General features: G+C 37.3%; 1 protein-coding gene across 10 annotated transcripts in view; it reads right to left on the bottom strand.

Annotated features, from left to right (window-relative positions):
* Positions 1-244: 244 nt before the first annotated feature.
* Positions 245-17888, bottom strand: part of LOC121324950 (protocadherin alpha-C2-like) — an 88759-nt gene continuing 71115 nt past the window's right edge. For 9 of the 10 annotated variants that reach the window (XM_041267165.1, XM_041267168.1, XM_041267170.1 and 6 more), the window contains exons 2-4: positions 8342-8400; positions 6119-6207; positions 245-644 (exon numbers count right to left, since the gene is read on the bottom strand). In XM_041267165.1, coding sequence (XP_041123099.1) covers positions 319-644; positions 6119-6207; positions 8342-8400 — 474 coding nt within the window. In that variant the 3' untranslated portion in view covers positions 245-318. Of the gene's footprint in view, positions 645-6118; positions 6208-8341; positions 8401-9854; positions 13032-17888 lie in introns of those variants that run through there. The other variant, XM_041267161.1, reaches the window with a different exon arrangement.

Genomic DNA, 17888 nt, shown 5'->3' with positions numbered 1-17888 from the left:
ATGTTACTGAAACTGAACGCAGTTATATACAAATCCTTTTTGGGAAAGGATCAGGTTAATTAAAGTCTATGGCTTTTCCCCAGATGTTAGTAGATTACATAGGTTGACAAGGTTTATAACAGTTAGTTCTGGGGCTGTGAAAGGTGGTTGGGGGTGTGGTTGAATATCATTTCAGTGAAAAGCAGGGAGGAGCTATATTATATATATATATTATATATATTATATATATATATATATGATATATATTATATTATATATATATATATATATATATATATATATATATAAGAATTGGTAACTCTGTTTTAAAGACACCTCTTAATGGTCGCTATTGTCATTGTTTCCACTCCCTTTGTCTTTCTTATCAGCTTTCCCCTTCTTCTTCTTCTTTTTCTTCTTGGTCTCCTCCTTCTTTCCAAAGGTGATGAAGTCACCCTTGCCATCCACAGCCCCAGCCTGGTCCTGTCGGATAGAGATGATGGCAGGGGAGCCAGGGATGATGAAGTTTTCCGGGACCTCTCCTGGCTTCAGCTGGTGCTGCTGCTGCTGCTGATGACGATGATTTCCGGGTCCATACTTAAAGGTCCAGCTGTTGCTGTTTATTCCGGCTCCAACAGGAGGGGACACCTCTCCAGCATCGGGCTCTAAAAGAATTAACAACAAAAAAATGATATATCATTTGTAAATGTATAATTGTAAAGGATAATTCATTTATATCCTCTGTGACGAGGAAGGTAGTTATCATTATCAAGAGTTGGGAATTGTAACACACATTTGCAGGTAGTGTAAACAATAATCTTTTAACTGATTTTTATTTTTAATTTTTCTAGACCCAAAATAACCAGCTCCTTTACCAGTAGTACTGTGTCATGAACCAACACTACAAGTTCTGCTGCCTGCTCTAACCAGTGCTGGACTGTCCAACTGTGATACTATCTAAAAAGGATGTCTGTGTCTTCACTGGTAATATTCATTACTAAATAATCCTCAGATGACCCTTAACCCAAATCTTCCATCCTTGCACATGCAAGGTTACTAGAAGCCTGCACGTGGTTAATGCAGATCATATTTGTAGGTGCAAACATTGCCTACAACAGTGAAGTTTTCAGTGAAGGGGGATGTGAATGTGAGCCCTGTGGTGGGTCTCTTTCTATAGACACAGTGATTACATCAAATGCTCTCTGCGGCTTTCCTAGAAGGTCAGACCCACCCCTTTACTTTTAGCTACCACAGAACATACATCATCTCAGAAACAAAGGAATGATTAGTCAATACATGTATAAATTCAATAGCCATGGTATAATCTACTGACTATTCCTCTAATTATACATAATTTCATGCAAATCACACAAACACATTCATTTTATGTTGAGCTGCATGATACAGTATACGATATAAAGCAGTAGTCAATGATATCTAAATGATATAGTATTAGATGTCTAAGGGACGGTTGATTTTAAATTTCCCTAACTTCATTCAGTTATGTGATGTGGTTGCATCATACATTCAAGCATTCATTTATTTATGTTAAATCAACAACAATTTCATAATCTACCCAGGAAGGCACACCTTGATTTTCAATATAGGGTTTGTTGATGACTAGAAACTAAAGTTAAAGAAAAAGAAGACTAGTAATCCTAATACATATCCAGCACCAATAAGAAATACCAACTTCACAGCACGTGAGTGAGGGGCTATGTGGCTTCCACTAGTATTGTATTATTCAAATATGATGCCTGGTTCACAAATGATAGCTGTTTTAATGTGCATTTTTTAAAGCTTACTATGAATTTAATAATAGGACAGGTTTCACATGGGAATTTATATGATCTACAATCCAAAAACAAAACAAAAAGAAACATCTGCTTCTATGAATCCAAAGAAATTCCACAAAGAACACATTTTTTATAACATATTAGTTGCAAGAGTAATCTGTGTCACATGCCCATCTGAGGGGGCACTGTTCCCTGTTACTCTTGATTTATAAGAAATAGGAACCCAAGACATTGTGAAATAAGAGCTGGATTATTGTACTGTGACTATTTCTGTTGTATATTTGAATTACTGTACGTATGCTGCCGTTGCAAACAGAAAGTTCTGGTGAAAAGAGATGATTAGGTACTTAAAAGGCCTTGCACTGAAAAAAAAAAAAAAAAAAAAAAATATATATATATATATATATATATATATATATATATATATATATATATATATACACACACACAACACACACACACACACACACACACACACACACACACACACACACACACACACACATACAGTACTGTGCAAAAGTTTTAGGCAGGTGTGAAAAAATGTTGTAAAGTAAGAATGCTTTCAAAAATAGACATGTTAATAGATTATATTTATCAATTAACTAAATGCAAAGTGAGTGAACAGAAGAAAAATCTAAATCAAATCCATATTTGGTGTGACCACCCTTTGCCTTCAAAACAGCATCAATTCTTCTAGGTACACTTGCACAAAGTCAGGGATTTTGTAGGCATATAGTCAGGTATATGATTAAACAATTATACCAAACAGGTGCTAATGATCATCAATTCAATATGTAGGTTGAAACATAATCATTAACTGAAACAGAAACAGCTGTGTAGGAGGAATAAAACTGGGTTAGGAACAGCCAAACTCAGCTAACAAGGTGAGGTTGCTGAAGACAGTTTACTGTCAAAAGTCATACACCATGGCAAGACTGAGCACAGCAACAAGACACAAGGTAGTTATACTGCATCAGCAAGGTCTCTCCCAGGCAGAAATTTCAAGGGAGACAGGGGTTTCCAGATGTGCTGTCCAAGCTCTTTTGAAGAAGCACAAAGAAACGGGCAACGCTGAGGACCACAGACGCAGTGGTCGGCCAAGGAAACTTACTGCAGCAGATGAAAGACACATCATGCTTACTTCCATTCGCAATTGGAAGATGTCCAGCAATGCCATCAGCTCAGAATTGGCAGAAAACAGTGGGACCCTGGTACACCCATCTACTGTCCAGAGAAGTCTGGTCAGAAGTGGCCTTCATGGAAGACTTGCGGCCAAAAAGCCATACCTCCGACGTGGAAACAAGGCCAAGCGACTCAACTATGCACGAAAACACAGGAACTGGGGCGCAGAAAAATGTTCCTTCAAAAACTGTTGCAAGTGTACCTAGAAGAATTGATACTGTTTTGAAGGCAAAGGGTTGTCACACCAAATATTGATTTGACGTAGATTTTTCTTCTGTTCACTCACTTTGCATTTTGTTAATTGATAAATATAAACTATTAACATGTCTATTTTTTTTTAAAGCATTCTTACTTTACAACATTTTTTCACACCTGCCTAAAACTTTTGCATAGTACTGTATATATATATATATATAAAAAAACATATAAATACATATTAACAAGCTATTCACACTGAATTTAATTTGATAGCAATAGACACGTAGCCTAAAACTGGCAGCACAGGTGCTATCGCAGCAGAGTAGAAAGAAATATAAATACTATGCTACATGCGCTGGTGTTTTTGTGCCTACGTGAGCACAAGGTCTGGTGCACCAAGGTACCGGTGACTGTGTGACAGCTTCATTTCCATTCAGTTCAGGGTGCAAAGCTGCATTGCAGCTATGGTTAGAACTGCAGCCAGAAGCATCCATGGATAATTATTGTAATTTAAAAGGTTTGGCTTAGAAATCCCAGCAGTACCCAGCACTGGTCTATCCTGGTTTGAGTCTGTAGTGTGTACTAACCATGCTACTTCACATGTCAAATGACTTAGACGACTGTGTAATTCAACTAATTGTTGCCAACAGTATTGCTGTAAACATAAAAAATGTATTATTCCATTATAACAACCAGCTATTATAAAGGTCTAACCCTAGTTAAAGCGTTAAAGTAATTCCAGTAGGAGATTTCCCCTACAAGTGTCCCTGCAACTGCTAATTAAGCTGTTTTTACAAAGCTGTGCTAGTTTATTATTTGTTTATTTAGCAGGCGCCTTTATCCAAGGTGACTAGAGTGTGTGAACTATGCTAGATTAGCAGCAGTCTAAATGTACTGCACATATGGCTAGAGTATGTACGTACGTATATTTAATGTCTTAATCAGCTTTAAGATTTTACCAAGAAGACTTAAGTTTTTGCAAATTTAGCCAGAAAATAATGCAATATAACAATATACTGCTTTGCAAAATTAGTTGAAGATGAGAGAACACACACAAAAAGGAAACAAAAATATTGATGCCTTACACTGTAGGTATTTAGCAGGAAATGTGCTCCAAGATATCTGATCATGGCTTTGTGTGGCAGTGATACTTGAATAAAAAATTGCACTTAGCTATGTTTTCATATCCTAAAGATGGGATTCTTTTGATATTCAGAGCCAGCCTCTGGAGATCAACTGTACTGTATCTGACCTTTCTGTTCAGCTATGTGTGAAAGATTTCGCACAGCCTTTGAGCACCTACTCCATAAACGTCTCAGCAAGCTGGTTGACAGCTGTGCAATAAATTGACATCATTAAAATGTATGTTATTTAAATATTACATTCATATTTAGAAGCTACATTTTCTAATTAATGTATGTAATTTGGATTCCCCAGCCTCCCAAGACTGAATCTTCTTATATTTATACTATCGGTATGGGCAGCTATTTAGATCTTACAGTTTAATCAGGCATTTAACATTAGCAGTCTTATTTGACTGTTTTAAGGATTTAAACATACTCTGTTTGGTTACACAGTGCTTCGCAAAAATGAAAATAAATGTATAACCTGCTCTAAAACAGCTGTTTCATGATTTTCATGAGAGAATGTCTTAGTTTCTGGTACATACTGGATATCTACTGCAGAACTGACTCTCCTTGGAATATATTTAAATAGCTGGCAGGCTTCTACTTAAAATCAAATGCAATCTAATAAGAGCTAAGTAATAATTGCACCCTTTGACTCGGATACAAGGTGTTACCTTCAAGCCAGGATATAAATGCTTGTCACCTCTTGCCTTTTACAATAACTAAATTCATCACTAAAATAATTACATCTCATAATGACCTAAAAGCCCAATGCAAAGAGCACAGGGAATAAACTGACATAGCTTTTCTCGAATGATTATCCCATCTTTAAAATGCCATCAGCAATATTTCAAAAATCATTTGTAAAAACATGTATATACTTCAACATCCTGAGATTATTTGCATTCGTTATTCAATCTGAATAAAACCACAGGCTACACTTCTTAATCCAACTGGTTCAACAATGACACTGAATAAAAGGTACTTCTGTTAAAACATCTGTTAACTGGGCAAACTGGTTTTACACTTTTTTACGTGCATTTACCGTGATGTATATGTGTGGCAATGTGCCCCGTCCTTGGGCTATATGTGCTGTGTTGTACGTTACGTGTAGTGTGTTAATGTTGGTGTATAGTAATTGGTACACGGGATATAAATGGGTCTGTGTAACACAAGTGTTTAAAATGTATATTTGTATTTAGGCACAAGGATTGCACAGCACTTCACGTGCAGGTAAAATGTAATAATATATGAGCACGGGGAATTGCATTTTTATTGATTCATGTGCAGTTGTACCGAGACTCCAGTTGAATAATTGATTAGCAATCGAGTCTCGGTACAGCTGCATAAAAGCAGCATGTTTTCACTCACTCGGGGTTGTGTGTTCGGTGAGTGGAGAATGGGTGTGGAAAGAATTTAAAACGATAACTAAACGTAAATATATAACCGTTGTTTTGACTCACCGTGTTTGTCTGTTAGTGCATTCTTTGTTTAAATGTTAGTCCGTTTTGTTTGTCTATTTATTTTGGTGTCAAGTGCCGTGTCCTGTTTTTTGTACTGCTTTATTTTATAATAATAAACCGTGCAGTAGTGCATTCATTCATGCAGTACTGTGTGTTTCTTCTGGTCTAATGTCCCCACTACAGCCGTCTTTGTCACAATTTGTCATAAGTTCAATTTGACAATTACGATGAAGGTGTGTTTTTAGATTATTTCCCATGCAGTTTTTAACAATGGTTTGCCTTTTCAAGCTCAATAGAACATATGAAAAAGAAAAAAAAATGAAATAAATGAAAAAAATATCAATCTATTTTAAAACACATTTAGACTCACCAAGTGTTGCACTGGAGACTGTAGGCCAGTTCTGTACATGTACCACAGGTGCACCTTGCAAAACTGCTGATTCTTCCATAAGCACAGAGCTGAAACAGGAAAACAAAACTGTAACACAACTGGTCTTCAGCCCACTACTGTTAAAGCTTGCCTGTAATTTACCATGATTTCACTATACTTGGACTATATTTAAATAGCTGGCAGGCTTTTACTTAAAATCAAATGCAATCTAATAAGAGCTAAGTAATAATTGCACCCTTTGACTTGGATACAAGGTGTTACCTTCAAGCCAGGATATAAATGTTTGTCACCTCTTGCCTTTTACAATAACTAAATTCATCACTAAAATAATTACATCTCATAATGACCTAAAAGCCCAATGCAAAGAGCATAGGGAATAAACTGACACAGCTTTTCTCGAATGATTATCCCATCTTTAAAATGCCATCAGCGATATTTCAAAAATCATTTGTAAAAAGATGTATATACTTCAACATCCTGAGATTATTTGCATTCGTTATTCGATCTGAATAAAACCACAGGCTACACTTCTTAATCCAACTGGTTCAACAATGACACTGAATAAAAGGTACTTCTGTTAAAACATCTGTTAACTGGGCAAACTGGTTTTACAGTTTTTTACGTGCATTTACCGTGATGTATATGTGTGGCAATGTGCCCCGTCCTTGGGCTATATGTGCTGTGTTGTACGTTACGTGTAGTGTGTTAATGTTGGTGTATAGTAATTGGTACACAGGATATAAATGGGTCTGTGTAACACAAGTGTTTAAAATGTATATTTGTATTTCAGCCCACTACTGTTAAAGCTTGCCTGTAATTTACCATGATTTCACTATACTTTTATTATGCTACCAGGATATGTAATTGTAGGGTTGTGAGGATATAAGTGACTTGCAGCAGATGAAGAACAAGAAATTATTAAGCACCAATTATAATTAGCTCAGCACTAGAGAAAACATTGAGATAGATACAGCCCACGTTCAACACAAACCCTGACTTTTAGATTTTGTTGTGCAGAGCTGTTAAAATGGCTCTTTTCTGACAGTTAAATTCCCATTTAGCTTCTAAAAGACCTACCACTCTACAATGAGCTCCTGCAGGTTTATCCTCATATTTGTCTTGGTTATATAACATTAGTATTAGTTTAGTTTATAGCACAATACCAAAATACATTTAAAAATAGCAGAGTTGCATCACATTATGAGTGCAGCTATGCTGATCTAAAAATTGGTATTATGCTCTCACTGAGCTGGTTGTTACAAGTGAGAAATTTTGGGATAATCCCTCCTTATTGCCACGGTCACAAACAAGCTCATTATTATATCTGAATTTAGTCAACATATGAAGCCTTTTTTGTTCCAGTTATGAGGCCTCCGAGAAACAGCGTGAGTAATTTAAACTCCAAAACAAATAAAGGGTACCTGTGCAAAAGTAAGTTATGTGTCATTTTCAGAGCGATTAGAAAACATCACAGAGAAGTATTTACAGAATGTGCAAGTACAACGTTCTTTCTGAAATAAGGAAGCCATGCCTGGCGATTGCAGAGCAGTGAGAAACTATATATCGAGAGTGTTGAAGCTCCTTTGAATTTCCTTTTGTTACAGAGTGGTGTGTAGGAGAACACTGCGAGAGAACACAGGACACAAGGCTGAGTAATCTGTAAGTTTGGGTCACTTATAGCACATACTGCAAAAAACAAATTCACCTGGCTCAGGCAACCATGTACATTATCCAAGATCTTTTTTCATTTACATTTTCAATCCCTAAAGTCTGTCATTTTTTTCCTCCAAGTTAAGGTTATTAAAGTGCCAATTAGTGACATTGTTGGTGGCAGATTTAGGGAGTTTAGATCTCGGTCTATTAGAAGTTGTTCGGAACATCCCTTGATGTATAATTTATGTTTATTGAATGTGTTTATATATGTATAATATGCATCTTACTTTAGTTCAACTAAACATTTCACCTCCCTGTAGCTCTGGGTTTAGCACGCAGCTGACCCAGATTTTAAAATCAACACATGTTACTGGTGGAACGACATTGATACACAATGTGCCCTTGAAACAGGAATAACAATACAATAAAGCGCAGGCCTCTCACACAAGTCTTCTTGTTCTTAGAGTTATATACGGTGCATGTACAAGGTGAACAGCAGTACTGCATGACTCTATCTTCTGCCAACAGCAAAAAACAGAAACAGCTTACCTTTGTATTCCTGCTCTCAAAGATGCAGAATAACGCCAGTCTGTATTTGGTTGCCTGGGCTGCAAAAGAAACAGAAAACAATTAGATGTCATGTTTTAATCTGTACTTATCTCATTAAATAAACATGTGGTATATTATACAAATATAATTTAGCATTAAATCATAATACCAGCTATTTCATTATTTGTCGTAGCTGATAATATAGTGAAGTAGGCCTTCTGGATCAATCAGATCCTAGATAAACAATGTATACCTGCATGGCCTACCTGGACTAGTGGAAGGCATTGCAAATTGCAAATGCATATTGGACCTGATCAGTAATGATTACTGATATGTGATATTTTGGTGCAATTGTGTGTACATACATTATTTATCATTTAGCTAAAACTGAAGATTTGGAAGTTAAATTAAGTTTTGCTATTACTTTACTGATTCCAATGCAATGCCACTTACCTTTTTTGTGACAACACGAATATACTCTATCAAATATTATTCTTAATAACAAACAGATTTGTATATGACTTGACTGTTGTAGTGTGAATACATGAATATTCAGAACTGCATCTCCCTGCCAAGCTAACACAACTGAATAGATGATATTTATTTTACATGGTAGACTACATGGCTTTAATGGCATATTCAGCTGCTTTTAAACGAACACTAACTTTGCTACTGAACGGTTCTGGATGTGAACAGATGTTCTGCATGGCCATATCTTCAAAACCTTTCTTTTACTTGCTTCAGGGGAATGAGCTGACAAATTACTCCCAAACATCACTTGGCATGACTTCCTCACAAGGGATTTCTTGACACAGAAAATAAACAGTATATATATATATATATATATATATATATATATATATATATATATATATATATATATATATATATATATATATATAATACTACTACGAACATACTACTTGTATTTCACTATTCTGATGTGGAAATAAAATTAGTTTTACCAACAGCCAGCTCTAGAAAATATTGCATATTAAAAATAAAGAAAAACTAGTCTGTGTGAAATACCACCATTTATAATCCCTTACAAGCCTATAAAGATATTGTATATTTTTTTAATAATAATCAGCTTTGTCTGAACACCTGGTGAATAGCTTCCTTGTTGCCTCCCTGTCAATAGAAAGTATTACTGTAGTTGACATAGTTTTAGGAACCATTCATTCAACAGAACTTAACTTGCTTATTACTACTAGAACTATGACTAGCACTGCTACTAATAATATGGTTTGTGCATTTACAGTTAAAAAACTAAAACAAACTGAATCTGTGCTCAAAATTCTTTTAATCGAATTATATATATTATATATATATCTAGTATCTATATATATATATATATATATATATATATATATATATAATATATGGACATTTGATATCTCATAAAACAGATTGCAACACCTCAGGAGTACTGTCATCAAAATGAATGATGTTTCCAAAGTACTGCCAAATCCAAAGCACTGTGACTCTCTTAATTACTGTGAACAGACCTCACCTCCTTCGAAACACTGTTTCGATTTGAAGCAGAACCCGGGCTCTGCCCACTTTTCCCTGTCAGGTATCTGTCAGATGCTGCATCGCTGGGTCCAGCTCTAGCTGGGTAGCCAGTATCGTAAAACATAAAAGTGTCACTTCCAGAGCCAGCAGTAAGACAGGCCTTGTAGCAGTAGGTTTGAGACAAGGACCCGTTTCCCTTCACCTCTATAAAATGGGGCTGCACCTTCAAGCCCCGCTGAACTACAAGATTATTGTTGGCCTGTTTGTACATTTCAGCACTGTGTCTCTCCCTCGTGCAACCAGGACTTAAACAGCAGGTTGCACTGTACCTATGGCATCGGATGACAGCCAAAACAATTACGGTCAAAACAAAAACAAAGCAGATTGTGCTCAGAGCAGTGATTAAATAGAGTGTCACATCTGAGTAGATTTTAGAGCTTTTTACATGCCTTCTGGGATCAGGAGTAATTCTTGTTACTCTGTCTACAACAGCTACATGTATGGTAGCTGTGGCTGACAGAGATGGCTGTCCGCTATCCTTCACTAGGACTGTTAAATTAAATGACGTGGAATTCTCTTCTCCAATTTTGTGAGTGATCCTGATTTCCCCGGTATGCTGATTAACTTTAAAAAGGGTTGGATCTGTTGCCTGCAGTAAATGGTAAAATAACCATGCATTTTGGCCAGAATCTGCATCAAGAGAAATCACTTTAGTAACCAGGTAGCCTGCATTTGCTGTTTTTGGAATCATCTCTGTTGTATTTCCTGAAGAGGGGTACAAGATCTGAGGTGCATTGTCATTTTGATCCACAACATACACATAAACTGTAGCAACACTGCTAAGTGGTGGAATGCCAGCATCCTTTGCTTTAACTTCAAACTGAAACTCCCTCAGCTTTTCATAGTCAAAAGAACACAGAGCATAGATGATACCAGTGTCTGAGCTGATTGAAACATATGAGGTGACAGGTATGTCCTGAATATTAGCACCGAGGATAGAGTATGATACAATAGCATTTTCATTGACATCTGGATCAATTGCTTTCACAGTACATAAAGGAGACCCTAGGGCATTGTTTTCATCTATATACACTGAATAGGATGTCTGTTCAAAAAGTGGAGGATTGTCATTGACATCTGAAACTTCCACCAGAACAGTTTTCTGCGATGACAAAGACGGGGTCCCAGAATCAATAGCTGTGAATGTTATATTGTAGGCAGTTGCCTTCTCTCTGTCTAAAAACCCAGCTGTAACTAATGTGTAGTAATTCCTGTAAGCTTTTATTTTAAATGGAATATCTGAAGGTATTTGAAGGGTGACCTGTTTATTTGCACCAGAATCTTTGTCACTCACACTGACCAGAGCCACCACAGTGTCTGGCCTTACATCCTCACGAACTGGGGTGGAATGGGAGGATAACACTATCACAGGGGTATTGTCATTAACGTCAATAATTTCCACTACTACTTTGCAATGTACTGCTACTGCAGATGCCCCCTTATCCATGGCTTGCACATAAATCTCATAAGAGTTGGTTTCCTCATAATCCACAGTGCCATTAACTCTTATTTCTCCTGTGCTTGGGTCTATGCTGAAAATCTGCCTGACTCTTCCTGGGGTGTAGCTACTGAAAGAATAAAGCAGCTCTCCATTGGAGCCTTCGTCTAGATCGGTCGCATTCAGCTTGATTACCAGCATGCCCCTGGGTGCATTTTCTAATAATTTAACTTTGTAAACAGATTTATCAAATACCGGGACGTTGTCATTTGAGTCTAACACACGAACTGCAATGTTGGCAGTGCCAGTTCTCGCAGGCGTGCCTCCATCAACGGCTGTTAAAACTAACTGGTGAAGAGACTTCTGCTCACGATCGACTGCTTTCTTAAGTACAAGCTCGATAAATTTGCTGTTCACCACAGGAGCGTTTGAGTCCAGGGTGAAATGCTCATTCTGGCTGAGCCTGTAAATACGGACTGAATTTGAACCCACGTCTGGATCCTGTGCGCTCTCGACTGGGAAAAGCGCACTGGGCAAAGCTGATTCAGTGATCTCCAAACGGTATTCGTTTCTGGGGAACCGTGGCGCATTGTCATTAACGTCTAATATTTCCACTTCAACATTGTAAACTTCCAACGGGTTTTCCACCACCACCTCGAAATGTAATAAGCACAAGCTGCGGAGTTCACAGAGAGTCTCTCTGTCTATCCTGTCGTTAACAAACAAGTTCCCGTTGCTGAGATTAATATCCAGATACTGCTTGCTGTTGCTAGAGGTTATCTTAACGCTTCGGGTGAGCAGTCTCCCGAGATCAAGCCCCAAGTCTTTCACAATATCTCCAACATAGGCCCCCTGTTCCAATTCTTCGGGAATAGAATACCGAACCTGCCCCGTTGCTAGGCCCCCAAAAAACAACAATATAAAATAAGCTGACACATGCTTCGGTCTGCTGTTACATATCCTTGCAAGAGACATTGCTTTCTAAATCAAGCGCAGACGGATTAAAAATTTTAAAAAAAGCTTTCCGTCTTTTTAGCTTGTAATATCTTTTCTCGTTCCGCAACATGAAAAGTGTTGCAGTACGTTACCACATTACGTCCTTGTTGACAGAAATATCCTTCTCGAAATGTCATTATGCTGGTTTTTTAGTGAAACATCCATGATGTGTTTTCATTCTCTCTCTCTCTCTCTCTCTCTCTCTCTCTCTCTCTCTCTCTCTCTCTCTCTCTCTCTCTCTCTCTCTCATTTGGGTGTGTTTAAATCCACTGATGCTGCCTATCGTTCTCTTAACTCTGAGTTTCAACCAGCCTTCCTGCTACTGAGTCTGTGTGTGTGTGTGTGTGTGTGTGTGCGTGCGCGAAAGGGGACGGGGGGAGGTTGGATGGACTGTGCAGATTGCTGGCTGCTTTTCAGCACCTAACACGAGAAAAAAAAAGCGACTGCATATCATGCAGCCTAAAAAGCCTTGCAAAAGACGACACTGAAGAGAATGAAGATGCAAGTCACATTTGCAATAAACGACAGCTGCAAATTATTATTTGTAATCGGAGTTTTTGTTTTATATTTCAGACGTGGTATTTAAATCGAATGTTAGGAATCTGCAATTCAAATATAACAATTGTTACAATCACGCAACTCAATGGCAAACCATGTCTGTGCAGAGTTCTTGTAAGCTGTCCCTCACGTAAGAATCTTGATATATTTTTGTATGTGTGTGTGTGTGTGTGTGTGTGTGTGTGTGTGTGTATGTATGTATGTATGTATGTATGTAAATCTGTCACAATACTGACCTTGAAATGCACGTCTTGTACTTTTTTTTATTTTTTATTAGAATGAGTAATACCTAAATGAATGAAGTATTCCTGGATGCTGACCTGCAGGAAAGTTGCGATAAAGTGCATGGTTCGTTAATGGGCATGTACTAACTGTTATAAATCAATAGATGCATTGTAGAAAGCCACTGCAATGTATGTCAAATACTACCTAATAGTGGTTTTAAAGGTACGGTATTAAGTATCCATTAAGATCACGGCTCCTTTTGCTCTGTCTTAAAAGCAGACTAAATAAATAAATAAATAAATAAATAAAACTGTACAAAATTAAATATGTAGCGTACATTCTGTCAAATGGGAATTTGAGTGTGCATCAGAAGTTTATTATTATTATTATTATTATTATTATTATTATTATTATTATTATTATCATCTATGTAGGGGAATTTGAGGTACATTGAAACATTTGTGCTTTTGAAGTACTCCTATGTACTAAACGAAAGCTACTGGGTAATGCTGAGCACCTAAGATGGATGTCTAGCAGTGGCTGAGCTCTGCAGCGCCAGAGGAATTAACTATAGCTTCGCAATCTGTTTTCTAGGTGCAACACCTTGAAAAGGATCAAATCTACACACTCAAACTTAACTGAAAAAGACCTTTCCTTGCATGAACTATATATTCACAGCGGTCCAAAGTAATTATTTAATAACTGTAAGTAAGCATAGTGTGATTGTTGAAATGTTCTCTTTTGTAATGTAATTCAAAGTAAATAACATTGATCTGATAAACAAACTGTTTTTTTTTTTATTTATTTATTTTTTCAAACTTGTGATGGGACCATGTTTAATTCTGTGTCATAAAAGTTTTGACTGAGATAACCACACACTAATTAAAACATTAAGGGGGAATATAAACAGCTGAAGTATAAATCTTGTAAAATAGAAATTTAAATACATAGAGACAACTGATACATGTAAGAGAGGAATTGTATTATTTCTTTTCACGAAACTGGGGATTGGCATAACCTAACATTGCTCTGCAACAGAACAACCAATGTAATCACTTAACAATCATTAATAAGTGCCCATAGCTCTGTCTGATTTTCTGCATTTTTGCACATTTTTCACATTGAATTTGGTCAGCTCTTTTTGTGGGTTGTAGTAGTATATAGAGGGAGTCTGACAGAAAAAAATGACACCAATGTTTGGTGCTTCTTTCATTTGTTTGGTGTGCAAGTTACTGAAACATGCAATCTTCAGGTGTGAAAAAGATATTGCCCTCCTAGTTAACTCAGCCCAATTAAAGGGATAATTAGGGTCAGCTGTTTGAATACTTTGGTTAACAATCAGCCTGATTTGGGCCAGCCCTGCCCAATATAAATCTGACTAACTTTGGCCCTTACAATCAAAGTGAAGTTGTCAGCACACAGGTTCTAAAGGCACATCAAGCCATGATTAAAATAAATTCCTGAAGACCTCTGGAAAAAAAAAAGTTGTTGATGCCTATCAGTCTAGAAAGGGTTACAATGCCATTTCTAAGGCTCTTGGGTTCCACCAAATCACAGTCAGAGCCATATTGTCCAAATGGACAAAGTTTGGGACAGTACTGAATCTTCCCAGGAGTGGCCATCCTGCCAAAATCTCTCCAAGAGCAAGGCGTAAAATTGTCCAGGAAGTCACAAAGAACCCTAGAACAACATCCAGGGATCTGCAGGCCTCTCTCACCTCAGCTAAGGTCAGTACTCCATCAGACAGACACTGGGCAAAAATGGGATTCATGGCAGAGTAGAAGGGTGGAAACCACTGCTCACTAAGAATAACATGAATGCTCATCTCAAGTTTGCCAAAAAGCACCTGGATGATATTAAATAGTTGTGGAACAATGTTCTATGGACAGATGAATCCAAAGTGGAACTTTTTGGCAAACATGGGCTCCGTTATGTCTGGCGAAAACAAAACACCGCATTCCACAGTAAGAACCTCACACCAACAGTCAAGCATCGTGGTGGTAGTGTCATGATTTGGGGATGCTTTGCTGCATCAGGACCTGGACGACTTGCCATCATTGAAGGAACCATGAATTCTGCCCTGTATCAAAGAATTCTACAGGAGAATGTCAGGCCATTCGTCCGTGAGCTGAAGCTGAAGCGCAGCTGGGTCATGCAGCAAGACAATGATGCGAAACAAACGAGTCTACATCAGAATGGTTCAAGAAAGTTAAAGTTTTGGAATGGCCTAGTCAGAGTCCAGACCTAAACCCTATTGAGATGTTGTGGCAGGACCTGAAATGATCAGTTTATGCTCAAAAACCCACAAATGTCACTTAGATGAAGCAGCTCTGCATGAAGGAGTTGGCCAAAATTCCTCCACAGCACTGTAAGAGACTACAGCAATAACTGCAGGAAGCGTTTGGTTGCAGTTACTGCTGCTAAAGATGGTGTAACCAGCTATTGAGTCTAAGGGGGCGATTACTTTTTCACACGGGGGCATTGGGTGTTGCATAGCTTTCTTTAATAAACAAATGAAATAAGTATCAAAATTCTGCATTATCTGTTCAATCAGGGTCCCTTTTATCTAATATTAGATTCTGGTTGACGATCAGATAACATTCAGTGTCAGAAATATGCAAAAATGCTGAAAATCACACAGGGGACAAATACTTTTTCACAGCACTGTGTGTGTGTGGTGTGTGTGTGTGTGTGTGTGTGTGGATATATATATATATATATAATATATATATATATATATATATATATATATATATATATATATATATATATATATATATCTTTCAGTCGTAGAAGAGACATGACGGATGGACTGCAGAGGTAGTATGAACTCTACCAAACATGACTGGGAACACCTTGATAAACAACTGTGGAAAACTCAACCACTATGTGAATGAACTGTGGTAAAATGTTTACCAGAGTGTAACACAGAATCCCACTGATTCCATGCCTGTACAGGTACAGGCCCAGATACTGATGTGTTTGTTTCTGCTTGGTTTGGTGTGTCTGTTGTGTCACAGTTTGGTATAATAAATATCATCTCTGTTTCAAGACTGCTCCTCTTAATACAACAGGGCACCAGTCTGCAGTGAATGATGACATTCCCTTATAAATATCACTCAGGAAAAAAAGACTACATAATTATATCCATGGATTAGTATAGCCACCCAGTGGTAAAATAAGTCAGTCTGCTGATGTCTTCCCTGCACAAGCTATTCCTCACACAATGTCACTACACTCAAGCTGAGATGTATTGCTCTGATAAACTGATACATTTAAGAGCGTCCATGCTCAAAAGTGATTTAAATGGAAAGGGTTTCACTATGCTCAGTTCATTTCAATACACTGACCAGCACCTACTCCTACAACTAGACATGTGAATCAGTATAGTTGACAGAAATGTTATTCTGTTATTGCTTAGACACTTCTAATATGCTTTCTTAACTTTAAACATTTAGGAAGGTACAGTAAAACACTCTGGAACAACCACCTCCTCCATGTATGTGTGACCCCAGTGGAAATATTAGAGAAAATATTTGATTATTTTCCCTGTGGTTAAATTACTATAAGCTTTACTGACATACTAAGAGAGACCTTCACCTATCAGAAATGGAGAAGATACATGTTTGTGAAGTCAATCATTATAACAATAAGTGTAAGTGTATTCCACTAACTCACAGGGATCTTTATACAATAAAAACTATTTAATTTTAGACTCAAAAGATTGAATCAGTGATGTTTATTAATCTTAACATATAAAGAAGAAATTTTGTGTGTCTGTCTGTTCCTTTACACATTCGGACCCCGCAGGGGCTAGTGCAGCCTCCTCTTTCATCCAGGGGAAGGTCGGGGGCTATGTTTGGATCCAAAATGTTGACCTCCGGGGTACTTTATTTAGTAACTGCCATGGATTTACTGATGCCATGTTGTCTTAGATTTGGAATAACCCCAGGCAGATCACTACAGTAGCCATGTATCTCAAATTAAAGAAACCCACAAAACCAAAAAATAAAAAAAATAAATAACAATTAAAAAAAAAAAAAAAAAATGAAAAATGGCAACCCCCCCCCCCCCCCCCCCCCCTCAAAAAATTAAGTTTTTTTCCCTTGGAAAGGGGTCACACTGAGCGCATTGTGTGACACCCATCGACAAGGCGGTTTACAGTAAACCTAATCGTGACAATAATGCTACTGTTCCCCAACTGTCATGCGTGAATTATTGAAATATTGAATTTCCCTGGGCAACGCCAGGTACTTTAGCTAGTATTTAATAAATACACTGCTTAGTGTCAACTTAAAAGTAAGCATGAGTAAAAGCATTTAAATCCCTTTTGGTAATACGCGCATTAGCTTCATTAAATTAAGATTTTATAGGATGCACACACAAATCTATCTTGTAAGTAAATTCAGATCAGATGTACACACAGTTTTAAGGGAAATGAAAAACCTATCAACAATCTAAGCATTTAACGATTTGCTAAAGATTAGGTTAAAATGATCCATTATTAAGGAAGGTACTCAGTGATGCAGGTACCGCAGTGATGCGGTTGCTGTTTTGTAGTTACAACATCAACAACCCTAACTGCTGGTGCATGCATTTACATTCCTTTTAATATTGATAATACAGTGTAAAACAAACTGAAATAGTTTGCATATTTATATGCAATGCACAATTTTACTTTCAGACACAGAAAAAATCACATCTTCGGCATGCATAACATTCCACATACCTCAGCTGTGGCATTCATTGTATTGC

The sequence above is a fragment of the Polyodon spathula genome, chromosome 12 (genome assembly GCF_017654505.1).
Source record: "Polyodon spathula isolate WHYD16114869_AA chromosome 12, ASM1765450v1, whole genome shotgun sequence".
Taxonomy (NCBI): domain Eukaryota; kingdom Metazoa; phylum Chordata; class Actinopteri; order Acipenseriformes; family Polyodontidae; genus Polyodon; species Polyodon spathula.
This window is presented reverse-complemented; position numbering and strand designations above follow the sequence as displayed.